This window comes from Leucoraja erinacea, chromosome 3, assembly GCF_028641065.1.
Source record: "Leucoraja erinacea ecotype New England chromosome 3, Leri_hhj_1, whole genome shotgun sequence".
NCBI classification, from domain to species: Eukaryota; Metazoa; Chordata; class Chondrichthyes; order Rajiformes; family Rajidae; genus Leucoraja; species Leucoraja erinaceus.
Genome location: NC_073379.1, coordinates 37,179,048 through 37,192,370, shown reverse-complemented (window position 1 = coordinate 37,192,370; position 13,323 = coordinate 37,179,048). Strand labels below are relative to the sequence as shown.

Genomic DNA, 13,323 nt, shown 5'->3' with positions numbered 1-13,323 from the left:
TCCTCATGGTGCCGTAATTATGGTCCTAGCAAGCTTATGGTTAATTCTCTCTGAAATTTGCCGTTGAATTTGCTCCCACTATTTTAGGAAGTGTATCTTAGATCATCATAATTCAATGGCAACTAGGAAAAGAAAATCTCCAGATCTCCCTTCAGATTTTTTCACTCATCATCTTCAATCTGTGTCATCTGATAATTAACCCTCCTGCTCGTGGAGTTAGTTTCTCCTTCATTGTACACTACACCCAGTCACAACTTTGAACACTCCCAAATTAGTTCTGTCCTTGGGCATCCCCGCTCTGTGAAGAGTTATCGCAGTAACTGCATGATCACTTACCTCTGGTACTGTTCAAGCTGACAGCCTCTGTGTCTTCCACAGCCTTGACATCCTTATGAAAATGTGCTCAAGTTTGGACTAAATTATCCAGCATAATTTCCTTTGGTTTGTATTCTGTTGCCAAGAAATTGGACCCATGTGTGCCTATTTGTATGTGTAAAATATGCATACAAATCATTGCGTGTACATTTGTTGTAATTGAATGCAGTTGAAGTCCTGTCCATTGGTTGGTAGTTCACCTTCATGTAGGTGTCAATTCCTCAACATCAGTGTATGACAAACTCATTTTCGATAATCAATTGAAAATTTATGTAAAAATATGCAACCTGTATATTTCATTCACAGTAAGAGTAGAACCAACCCCTGCAGCATTTTGCCAGCCACAGTGAATTAGAGTGGCTCTGCTTGGACATCAACATTTTGCTTCCTTGTTGTGCCTGCCTGGCAGATCAGTATCTCCTTGTGCCGCAGATCTGCGTTGCATGCTTCTGCCTGCAGCAGCGTTTCATTGTAGACATCACTGTTCAATGCTGGCAAGGTAGATTGAAGATAGACACAAAAAGCTGTAGAAATCAGTGGGTCAGACAGCATCTCTGGAGAAAAGGAATAGGTGATGTTTCAGGCCGAGACCTGTGGCTCTCCGAGCACTGTGATGAATCATGGACTGAATCCTTGGCACTGGGACGGAGTGGCTAGATAGAATGAAAACATGTCTTTTCTTCTTCCCTCCACACTATCATTTTGGAAAGAGGCCTTTCAGCGCACTGAGTCCAGGCCGTTCACCCATTCACACTAGTTCTATGTTATCCCACTTTCTCATCCACTCCCTACACACTAGAGGAAATTTTAACAAAGACCAATTAACCTACGCACCCCCGCGTCGCTGGGAGGTAGGAGGAGACCAGAGCACCCGATAGCAGGATCGAACCCGGTTCTCTGACACTGTGAGACAACCACTCTACCAGCAGTGCCACTCTGCTGCTCTCTCCCGCATTTTCCCTTCTATACATTGGCAGCCTGCGATGCAGTTGGCAGCAACATTGTACAGCAGCTGCTATTGGGAATTGCACAGATCTCATTCTACTGCATCAAAGTTTGGGGAAGGAGGCGTTGAGACCAAGTGCAAGATAACCACACTGAGGATTCTTTGTCGATAAACGTAACTAATTTAACAACTTTTATTATGGGGCTTCCAGCTGAGTGACATATGACCACTTTGCAGCATTCAAAGTAAATGGAATAATATTTTGAGGCATAGTATAAACAAAATCAATAATCCTGAATGCTTTGTTGGTCCCACCTTCTTCTGTGATTTGTGATGTGTCAACAACTCGGTTGTGTCTGTATTGTAAACAAGGTAAAATTCCAGGTAGAATTAACTTCATATTTCTTTGTAGGTGCAACTCCCAAGTTTGAAGCAGGAAAACAGCAGGTTTCAGCAACAGCTCAAGGACCTGTCGCCGAGACGTTCAAGGCTATTGATGGAGCACTCACTCCTGAGGTGGTGAAATCCACAGCAGGGGTTTATCAGTTTGAATTGTCTGGTAAAGTGACGTGCAAGATTAATGCTAGCAGTCTTGAAAGCCAATATTTTTATGATTGTACATCTTTCAAACTGACAAATTAATTGGGGACTTTCATAACTTCCTCTTGTTTTGGTAGTAGGCTTGACATGTTCCCAAACTCTATTCCAGTTATTCCCTGAATCATGTGCTTTCACAGTTGTTTATAAAAGTGTTTTAGCAGAAACCATAGCTTTACACTCCAGTACCAATGACTGAAATTAATTTTGTATGTGAGGTCAGAAGCGGACTTTTGTGACAGGAAGGATTAACTGGTCAATCAAACCTGCGCCTTGTCACAGTAGCTAGAATAACAAAAGATCAGGTGGTACAAAGATAAAAGGTCCACTGGTGATTTCCCCCCTGACCATTACAGGCAGGAGATCACATCTTAGATATTTTATCACAATTTTCATTTTCAACTCAGTCGTCTCTCCAATCTAATTCATCATGATATCTACATCAACTTTCCCAATCCCATCCTTTTTCCAAGGCATATTATGCATCTCAATGATAGTTAAAGACCTGTCTCTTTATATCAGGAGGTTGACGAGAACAGAATGATTACTAGGAAGTGCATGTTGAAGGTTATAGTTTATTCCTCTGTACTTGCTTGCATTATTATCGGCACGACACATCTGCTAATTTGACCCACAATAATGTGACAACATGGAACCACAAATGTCTCCCTATATCACTGCAATTTTTATTTTGCTGACCAATCTAATGTTGAAGGCCAATAGTTTGCAGATAGATCTGACTGTTCCATTTTATGTTTACCCTGAGTTTAATTAGGCATGTGACCCTTTTCGGCCAATGTTAATAATTAGAATGATTAAATTTAATCGGCATGTCCATATGAAAGCAGAAAATAATAATGCTTTAAATAAGACATCATGGTGGCTTTCACTGTATATAAAGTTAAATTAGTTCATTAGTTACTTTGGAATGTGATGAAGCAGTCATTTGGTGAGTAGTGGTGTAACTAACAAATGAGTTAAAAAAGACACAAAGTGTTGGAGTAACTCAGCAGGTCAGATAACTCTACAGACTGAAGAAGGGTCCTGACCTAAATTGTTGCCTATCCATGTTGTCCAGAGATGCAGTCTGACCAAATGCAATTTTATTTGCAAATTTAAATGCAAATGAGTTACTCCAGCGCTTTGTGTCTTTTTTTGTAAACCAGTATGTGCAGTTCCTTGCAAAGATCCTATAGATCCTCTAGAAGATCTTTGGTTCCTTGTGTCTACGTGTTAACAATGAGCTACTTCCTGCTTCGTATAGGAAAAGCTGTCCAGCTCCCTCTCCATGTCACATGATGTGCTTTCAGTGGAGCTTTTTCGACTTTCAGCTTATTACAGCTGTTAGCTAGTCTTGTTCATTTTTGTCTTTGGAGTTTATGAGTAGCCTCTGTGTTCAAAGGGCTGAGAATTGAGTCATTCTGCTTTTATAATGCCTGATTTCTGGTCTTATAAAATTGTCTGCATTATTTGACAATTGTGAAAAAAGGGCAAAGATATTATAGAGGAATAATGTGTTTGGACCATTGAGACTTTACTAGCTTTTTAAAAGAACTGATTAGTTTCACCACCCACACACTAATGCCCTGATCTTTATCCCAAAGGATTTATTTTTCCTTTTGAAGTATTCATCTAAATCATTTTCAAGTTGTCATTGAAACAACTTCCACCTCATTTTCAGACAGTCCAGAACATTATTACTTGCGGTAATTGAATAAAAAGTACCCTGGTTCTTTTATGATTCACTTAATTCTGTCACTTCTGAAAATATCAGAACTTAGCAAAAATAATGCAGTCACTTCCATTTGATTTGTTTGTAGCTTGTTCCTCTTTGATTTTATTACCATCGAAATGATACATCTGCTCATTTAATTCATAATGACATGACAACATGAAGCCATAAAGGTCTTCCAGTATTACCGACACATTTTAAGAACATAAAACAAGAGGCATGAGTAGGCCACTCAGCCCTAAGCGCCCACCCTGTCATTCCTTTTTATGTTTGATCTATAACCATATAACCATATAACAATTACAGCACGGAAACAGGCCACCTCGGCCCTACAAGTCCATGCAGAACAATTTTTTTTTCGTCCCAGACATTGTCTCTTCTGCGTCAGTTCTTTATTGCCCTCAATTCCCTAATCTTTCAAACATTTAGCTACTCCCTCCTTAAATATCCCAATGATCTGGCCTTCACAACCGTCAGGTAAAGAATTCCAGACATTTACTACAATGTGCAAGCAGAAATTCCTATTCATCCCATTGTTAAATAACCACTACCTAATCTTGTAACTATGTCCTCTTGTTCAAGGTTCTTCCACTAGTGAAAAAATCTACTCTGCCTCCCATGGAAGCATCTTGACATTAACACTGGCATACCACAATAGGATCTAACATGTTTCAATAAAATCACTCCTCATTTTCCCAAACTCCAAATGTTATAAATGTAAGTTCCTAAGTTTATCCTCCCAGGGCTACCTTGAATGCAACTATATCTGTATTTCAGAATTTTTATATGCTTTACCTTGAATGAAATACTTTTATAGTTCCATCAAATTCTCTCATATGGCTTTTCATTAGGTCATTTTCCTTTGTGCATGCAGGTGATCACCCGGGCACCTGGTACATTGATTTAAAGAATGAAAATGGCGGCACTGGGCAAGGAAGCTTCCCAGGAAAGGCAGATGTACAGATGAACATGAGCAGCGAGGACTTTGTAAAAATGTTTGCAGGTGAGACTTTATATAATGACATCCAGATCATTTGGTCGTGAATGTGGTCTTGTTATCAAGGTAGATTATGGTTGGTCTCTATGTCTTTAGCGATCCATCTTCTTGCCTTGGGTCTATTTCCCTTCTTATTATTGCCTCACAATAACTGCTTCAATTTAAATGCAATAAGACATTTAATGCAGTAAAACATCCTGAGAAACTGTATTGGAGAGTAATTAAACAAAATTTGATATTGAGCTATATAGGAAATAATAAGAGACTTTCAAATGTGGTAGATTGGGGGAGGGGGGGGGAATAAAGAGGGTTGTAGAGGAGAGAGACAGACAGGTTCAGAGGTGTGGAGAGCAAATTCCAGCTGAAGACAAGTCTGCCAATGTTAGCCATGATCATCAGGAAAGTGCAAATGTCTGAATTAGTGGTGGATTACAGAGAGTTGTGCCTGACATGACACATGAAGATCTGCAGTTTATTAATGCAGGAGATGAATAGAATTATCTGCTCCTATAATTTCTTTATATCTATATAAAGAAAAATTAAAGCCATTGCAGGTTAGTTTAATTCTCCTTCTGAAGTTGGATGCGGAGCAAGAGAAGAGCAAGACCAATACATTTCTATTGAGTTTAATTTTGAAATGTTTATTTAGTTTACCCCTGTCCCTCACCTTTGAGTAAGAAATGCCTTGCAGGCTGATAAATGGAATATACATTCATATAATAATCATAGCTCTGACTGCTCTGCTTTTCCATGGAATATAGGGACCATTTCTTATACCAGTCACATACCCGACTCCCTCAGGTATCTGGGCTGTACTTCCTCTAGGTTTTCTTTCCATTAGCGTTTGGTTTGATCTCTTTCAACGCCTCCATTGCATTTGTTCCTAAGATGTCATCTTCTTTGGCTTGTCTTCCGATATTTTGTCCCCTGCATCATGGAGGATGAATCATGATGATGATCTTTCAAACTATAAACTACGGATGTGAAAATTAAACCAACCAACGTGTACAGCATGAAAAGCACCGTGGGATATGCTGTCACCTTGGAATTCCTTGCCAAGGTCAAGGTTTGCAGGACTATTCTGCAAGAGTGGTCAACTGGGCGTGCACTACTATCGCCGCAGGTCCCACACATTGTACAAGTGGTTGAGCGGGCGCAATGATCGCTGTGCATCCCACGTGAGTATCCTATCCTGCGGCAATGATGAACATGATGGGCGAGGAGAAGGCCTGTAGGAGAGGGATCCAGGTCTGGCCTTCCGTGCCCTTGTGGTCAGCTGCGGGAGGTGCCGCGGGGCAAAAAGGTGGAGGGGCGATGAGAGGGACGTTGGTACGTAGGTCGATCTACATGTCCAAGGGGGGCGACGGCTGAAGGCCCGCAGCAGCCTGGGGCTCAACTGGCTCAGGCAACGCTCATACGAACTGGAGCGCGGACAGCACTTTAAAAATGGCTCCAAAACATGGCACCTCTTGCATGCGGGCTCAGTGGACTGCTTCTGTCCACTGTGCTAATCAGATTGTGCTTAGGTATGGTAATACTCATCTGGACTGTTTTTCAGAAAATAATTTCACTGTGCATTTGCACATGTGGCATCAAAGCGCCATTGAACCCTGCAAACAGTGCACGGCACTAGTTTTCTTGGTCAATATTAGGAAGCTGGTATTCAGTTGGACTTCCTCTTTGTATCCTAGGCATTTGCGGTCAGATCCACTGATCCATTGCTGGTGTTCTTCTCAGACCACTGGCACCTTGAGGCTGACTGCCACCTATAGGAAGGCCAGAGGCAGGAGTGGGAGGACATGGAAGTTGAATATCAGGTTGCTGACCAAATAATGTTTTGAGGAACAAATGGGGAATGACATATTGGAGAATTGTGGAGCCCCTCCCCAATACACTGGTTGGAAGCAGCCAAGGAGAACTCAGAAGTATTCAGAATGCATGACAGAGCAATCGTTTAGTCATTGCAAAATCTACTCCTTCTGCACTCGGGATGGATGGATGTGAGAAAGTAACTCTTGAGAAGCGAAGAAACAGAAAGCTAAACTCTTTACCTTGGAATCCATCAAAACAATCTTCCGACGCAGGATCTGCTGCATGGTGCAGAATAAGCCGTTCTCACTCTTCTTCTGTAAGATCATAGGGGAAGCTTGATGTTCCACCGCGCTAAAGAAAGAGGACAGCTTGGTGACATCCTCACAAATTGACATGTTGTAAATCCTTCTATGTTGGTGTATTTGATTGAAAGGCCCCTCAGAACTTGCTCTCATCTATCGTGGCGGTCTGGACAATAGCTGTCCACTCTTGAGATGAACAGAACTACGGGAAGTGATGGCTTATCAGCTGAGATGTACTCCTCTTTGTGGGACAGGTAGCTTCCCATCAAGTAATCAGGGCGGCACTGTGGCGCAGCAGTAGATTTGCTGCCTTGCAGCGTAGGAATCCCGGGTTCGATCCTGACTACGGGTGCTGTCTGTACGGAGTTTGTACATTCTCCCCATGACTGCATGGGTTTTCTATGAGATTTTCAGTTTCCTCCCACACTACAAAGACGTACAGGTTTGTAGGTTAATTGGCTTGGGTTTGCATACTTGGTTTAAGTGTAAATTGTCCCTAGTGTGTGTAGGCTTGTGTTAATGTGCAGAGATCGCTGGTTGGAACAGTTTTGATGGGCTGAAGGATCGGTTTCCATGTTGTATCTCTATCCGGAAAAAAAACTAAAGTTGGGAATAAGGCAAGACTCTCACATGTCTTGTGTGTTGGATTGAACCCTTTGCTGAATCCTTCAGGAAGAATGCAAGCTGCCAGGCAACAGGGGCACTTGGATCAAAGGCTTCCCCTATGTGGACAATATCACCGTTTTCTGCTTGGATCCAGTCAGTCCAAGGGTGAAGTAGCATCAGCGACCAGTTTGAGCTAGGCTCATGGGCCAGTCAACAACAGGAAGAGCGAGGCCTGGTTCAAGTCTGACTCTTTGGAGGTGCGGGAATTTGTTTCAGAGGAGCGGCAAAAATTGGCTGGATAATGCTGCATAAACAAGTTGCGAAAACAAATTGGTGACTACAGGAGCAGTGTAGTCACTCACCTTCGATGGCAAGCAGGAACCTGGTCATCCAAAGTGAAACCTTGGCTGCATTAAACCATGTGGAGAAACAAAGTTTCCAAACACCAAATGTGAGAATGTGCTGCAGTTCCATCTGTTCCTGATATTGAGGGATTGGACCTTGTCGTACCTCCTGTCCCTCATGGAAGATGTGATACATCCCTTTGACCTTAACCCCATCAGGCAGTGGTACAGCCCTTTGACCTTACCCCATCAGGCACCAGCAGCATGGACCATCCTGCTGCAGAATGACACGATGGATGCTGTGGGATGGTTCCCCAAGCAGCCTGCCAAAACCATATAGTGGAATGGCTCATCTGTCTAAAAGCACCTGGCAGTGCGAGTGGCCTTCCCAGAAAGATCCCTGCTGCCCCCTACGATTGGAGTTTCAGTCCCAGAGCACGACTGTAGTGTGATTGGGACATTCATCCACCTCTGTGTGGACTGTGCGTTTGTGAAAAAGGCTGCTAACAGAGGCCTCCCTCATCTATGGCTTGTTCCAAGTGGCATATTTTGAGATGAACGTCAACTGGTGTCAGAAAATCGTCAACTCAGTGAAAGGTGGAGTTGGGTCTGCCTGAAACACGTAGGTTTTCCAGTGTAAGAAGATGTCCGGAAGTGAATGCACATCCCAGACTGCAGTGGCAGGTGCTAAGGGACGCATAGATGTCTGGTGCAGCCAACACAAAGGCTCTTTGGGGAAGGACAACAATGTAAGAGGCTGGATAACAGCCTGTGTAACAGCCACGTAAAGTCCTGTGGCCGTGAGGAGCAGAATCTCTTCTTTCATTTTGCCATTTTGCACCTTCCCAGACGCACCCCTGGGTTTACCAATCCTGGCATTTCTGGTGCTAGTGTGTGCACTTGTTCAATTCCCATCCACCACTTGTCATCCTTTCTGTTATCTAATCTCTCAAGACTTCCACCTTATCCTTTACAGTCTCGCTTCATTTCTTGCCTCTTTTCCACCCCTTTCTGAATTGTGTAAGATATTTTACATCTCTGTTGGAGCTCTGATAACTGACCTGAAAATGTAATCTCTCTTCATCTTTCCCTGCTGCCAGACCTCCTATATATTTTGAGCACTTTCTTCTCGTTTTAGATTTCTGACATTGGCAGCATTTAGCTTTATCTGGGAGATTAACCTTCCTTGCACCAGATAGCAAGCCCAGTTGTGTTGCATGTAAACCATTGAAATCTGCAGTTCAGTTTGTTCCTGTTGTTTCTAAAAGGAGAATGGCAGCATTAAATAACTGCTCTGTTGTTTCTTGGGAACTAGAATAGTTTAGGCTTTTTGTCAGAAGCCTGATGGGCTGCTATGGAAATTGGGAAAAGTAAGAGAACGGGGAGCAGAACGGAGGAAGATTTAACCTAAAAAATTAAACACCTGCAGTGCTGAAGAATTGATTATACACATAATCTTCAAAGGGGTTGTTTGTGATGTATATAAATACATAAGGACACAAATGTAATAACCTAGTTAGTAAATTTGCAGAAGACACCAAGATTACTGAAGTTGCAGGTAGTGAAAAAAAGTATACAGCAGGGTATAGATCAACTACAGACATAGGGTGGAGAAAATGCCTATACACGATCCAAATCCCTCCATTCCATGCATATCATGTGCCTGTCTAAAAGGCATAGAAAAGGATGGACAGTCAAGACCTTTGTCCCAGGGTGAAATGTCGATAGAGGGCATATACTTAAGGTGAGAGGGGCAAAGTTTAAAGGAAATGTACAGAGCAAGATTTTTACACAGAGGGTGGTGGGTGCCTGGAACGTACTGCTGGGGTGGTGGTGGAGGCAGATATGATGGTGACATTAAAGACCATTTTACACAGGCACATGATAGACAGGGAATGGAGGGATTTGAATCGTGCATAAGCAATTTGGACGGCGCAACAGTAGAGTTGCTGCCTTACAGCACCAGTGATCTGGGTTCGATCCTGACTATGGCTGCTGTCTGTATGGAGTTCGTACATTCTCCCAGCGAGTGCTCCGGTTTCCTCCGACACCCAAAAGATGCACAGGTTTGAAGGCTAATTGGATTATATAAATTTTAAATTCTCCCTAGAGTGTAGGATAGTGCTATTGTACGGGGTGATCGCTGGTTAGCGTGTACTCGGTGGGACTGATTCCACGCTGTGCCTCCTAATGTCTAAAGATGAGGTTAGTTTATGTTGGCATTAAGTTCGGCACATACTGTGGGCTGAAGAGTCTGTTCTTATGTTGTACTTTTCATTGTTCTATGTATAGGTGTGTCGGACCTCTAGTGCCTGCACGTCTAGTCTTAGTGTTATAAAGTACAGACGAAGATACAATAAAGATGAAGCCTAGATTAAGATTACACTCAATAAAAAACATGTGGGACTCTTATCTCTGGAAAAGACAAAGCTGTTTTTAATTGTGAGAGATATTGAACTAAGGATCATAAATATGCTGATAAATGGTGGGAAGAAAATGAGAACAAGTGTTAATTACTCCTAGAATTTGGAAGCCACTGCCTGAAGGAGTAATGGAGTGAAATAGCTGTTAGGGAGGCTAAACACATGACAAGGTATGAATGGGAGGGACTTCTGATGAAGATGTGGGTGATGAGAACATTAGCGTCAGAATAGACGTGTAATGCTCTTTAAGTCAGTGGTAATGATTCAAATCAATCTTTGTTCACTTTTAAAGCATGGTCTTTGTCCTTGTTTCAGGTAAAATGAAACCAACTCTGGCCTTCATGTCAGGCAGGTTGAAGATAAAAGGAGACATGACCCTTGCCATCAAACTGGAAAAGCTGATGACCCAGCTCAAGTCTAAACTGTAACCGCTGACCAACACAGCTGTCAGTTTCTTCACTTGTCACTGCACAATGTTGATTTATTACTTCCTAATGACCAGTTAATTTTATTTTGCAAAATGTTGATGCCAAAACCTTAGCCAGAAAATTCTATTTTTGCAGTAATGTCATATTGAAATTTCTAAAGGAATTTGTTCTTGGTTACTGGGGATTTTAATTAACTATGTATAACTCATCCTTGTATCTACTCATCATATAGGTTGGCTGAATGTGTTCAGGGATTACATTGAATGATTGTAATTGTTTACAGTGGGGGCATGCTTTTGTTAATCTGGTTAATATCTTTGAGCTCATTAATATTTTGATCATTTGAAGAAGACTTCCAATGTAATTATTTTTAATAAGCTAATTTTCTTCCTTCCATTTTATGAACAGTTATGGTTACCATAAAGATTGATAAACATCAAATTATTGGCATTTTATAATTGGTATTTATTTTCATTTCATTCCATAATTTAATAATTTCATTTCATGAGGTAAAATCCCAGTCTTGTCTGGAGCGATATCTGGTTTTGTTTAGTTAATAGGAATATGAGATGAAGAAAGCTTGCTGCTCCAACAGTGATTATAAAATGGACAGTCTTGTGCTGTACTATTTGTTTATTATTGTAAGTACAGCATCCCACATTAACAGTGAGTCACACTGAAGCACGATGCCCACAATGAGGTGGAGTGAATGTGGGCAAGACAGGTGCAGCAGTGTTTCCACTTCGAATGGAATTACACGAAATTTGGGAAATTCTGCTTGTCTTCGGGTAATTTTAGGAAAAATTAAATAATTTTGGGAAATTCCCCCGGCCCGGTAAGCCTTCCCCAACTGTGTATGTGTGACTGCTGCCCCAACTATGGACACACGGATACCCGGCCCACGGCGCACGCGCGGGGAGACACGAAGGGATTTGGGGGGGAAAAAATTGTTTCGACCATCCGCGCCTGCGCAGTTGGGGGCGAACCGTTAGCCGCGCACAATTGAAAATGGCGCTGGTGACGCGGTAGGGACGCAAAATGACATCATCTCCTTGCGCGTGCGCAGTTGTGGTGACGGGGAAGCTGTCTCCCCGCGAGTGCGCATTGGGCCCGGTAACCGCGCATGCACAGTTGGGGCGGTAGTCGCACATGCACAGTTGGGGAAGGCTTAAATTTAAGGAAATACCATCAAATTCCAGGAAATTTGGGAGTCTATTTCAGGGGGAAACAAATTGAAGTGTGGAAGCAGTGATGTGCAGTGACTTGTGGTGTGGGTGTAGTATCTGCTGCACAAGATGCACCTCTTGTCCAACATTCACACAGGGATTGCCGATCGGTAATCAGGAGCAGGACCACAGGTTGCACTACAATCACCATCAGCCAAACTCACACCATCTATCTCTGTACAGACAAAGTTTGAAAATAGGATTTTCCTTTTCCCCTGATCTGCCACTCAGCTGATAAACCTGTTAACCCTTCCAGGAATTTCATTTCTGTTTTGATTTATTCCACACAACGTTGTCAACTCTGTTTGATACTTAGTCTTATTCACAACGTTGTACAGAACTGAGGGAGGCTATTTGGCCCATTGTGCCTGTGCGAACTCTTGATAAAGAGTCACTAATAGAACTACTCCTGTTTTTATCACTAGTTTGCTGCAATCTATTTTTTAACACCTCTTCCTGCTACCTTCAGCTCCTTTCCTTGGGCACTTCTCGTCCAAAATTTGAAATGTTAAGCACTGGTGGGATGAGTGCTGTTGGAGCAAAGGGAGAAGGGAAAGCTCTCTGGGCCTCCATGTCTTCTTGAGTTATCCAGCTAATCCCTGTGGCAAAATAGATGCAGAATGCAATATGGAATTGGAGTACTACTGAAAAATGACACAAGTATCACCATATCGGAATTACTTTTGTTCATTGCCTAGAAATTCCCAACTTAGACAGAACTAAATAATACCATCCTCTTCTGTGGTTGCGATGAAGATTGCAGTGTAAAAATAGAGTCCAATCAAACCATAATAAATAGATAAATAATAATGATTATAGAATTACAGGGTATTGCAACAGGAAGCCATTCAGTTCACTATGACGGCCAGCTTTTCTTGGAACAATTGAGTTACAGGTAGTTCCAAGGTTGCAACAGGGCTCTATTCTGGCAAACTGTTCATAATCCAAACTGTTTGAAAGTCAGAAATGAACAAGATCAGTGTTTGGTAGAAGGCCAGAGAAACAACTGTGATGGGAGAGTGAGCAGATGCGGGAAGAGTGGCCGCCAGCTAACCTCACTGACTTGGCGAGTGAGTGAGTCTGCTCAATGCTCCCAGCTCTGCTAGGCTCGTCCCAGTCCACAATTGTTGTCTTGGTGGGGTGGGAAGAAATGGTGTGCGGAAATGCTATTTTACCACCCACAAAAGATGCTTTCAACTCCACAGCAACTGGCAAAACCATTCACATCCACCCTGCTGGTCTCCCAAATGCTCGTCTGTACATACAGGGTGTCCATAAGTCAGGCGTTCGTAACCCAGGGAGAACCTGAGCCCTGTTCGTCCAATCTTTCCTTCTATCCTTGCAGTAATTTCTCTTTTAGCTGTTGATTTCTTCTCTTTTGAAGGCTGGAGTTGAATCTTACTTCCACCACTATATCAGGCAACAAAATGCAACCACTTAAGTTTATCATTGTCACATATACTGAGATACGGTAAAAAGATTTTGTTTTTGTGTTATCTGATCAAATCAGGTAAGACTATTCCTGAAAACAATCA

The 13,323-nt window shown here is 42.3% G+C and overlaps 1 protein-coding gene across 1 annotated transcript in view; it reads left to right on the top strand.

Annotated features, from left to right (window-relative positions):
• hsdl2 (hydroxysteroid dehydrogenase like 2) overlaps positions 1-11,003 on the top strand; it is a 127,956-nt gene extending 116,953 nt beyond the window's left edge. The window contains exons 9-11 of the mRNA XM_055632435.1: positions 1,734-1,880; positions 4,525-4,653; positions 10,450-11,003. Coding sequence (XP_055488410.1) covers positions 1,734-1,880; positions 4,525-4,653; positions 10,450-10,562 — 389 coding nt within the window. The 3' untranslated portion in view covers positions 10,563-11,003. The remainder of the gene's footprint in view (positions 1-1,733; positions 1,881-4,524; positions 4,654-10,449) is intronic.
• The last annotated feature ends 2,320 nt before the right edge of the window (positions 11,004-13,323 follow it).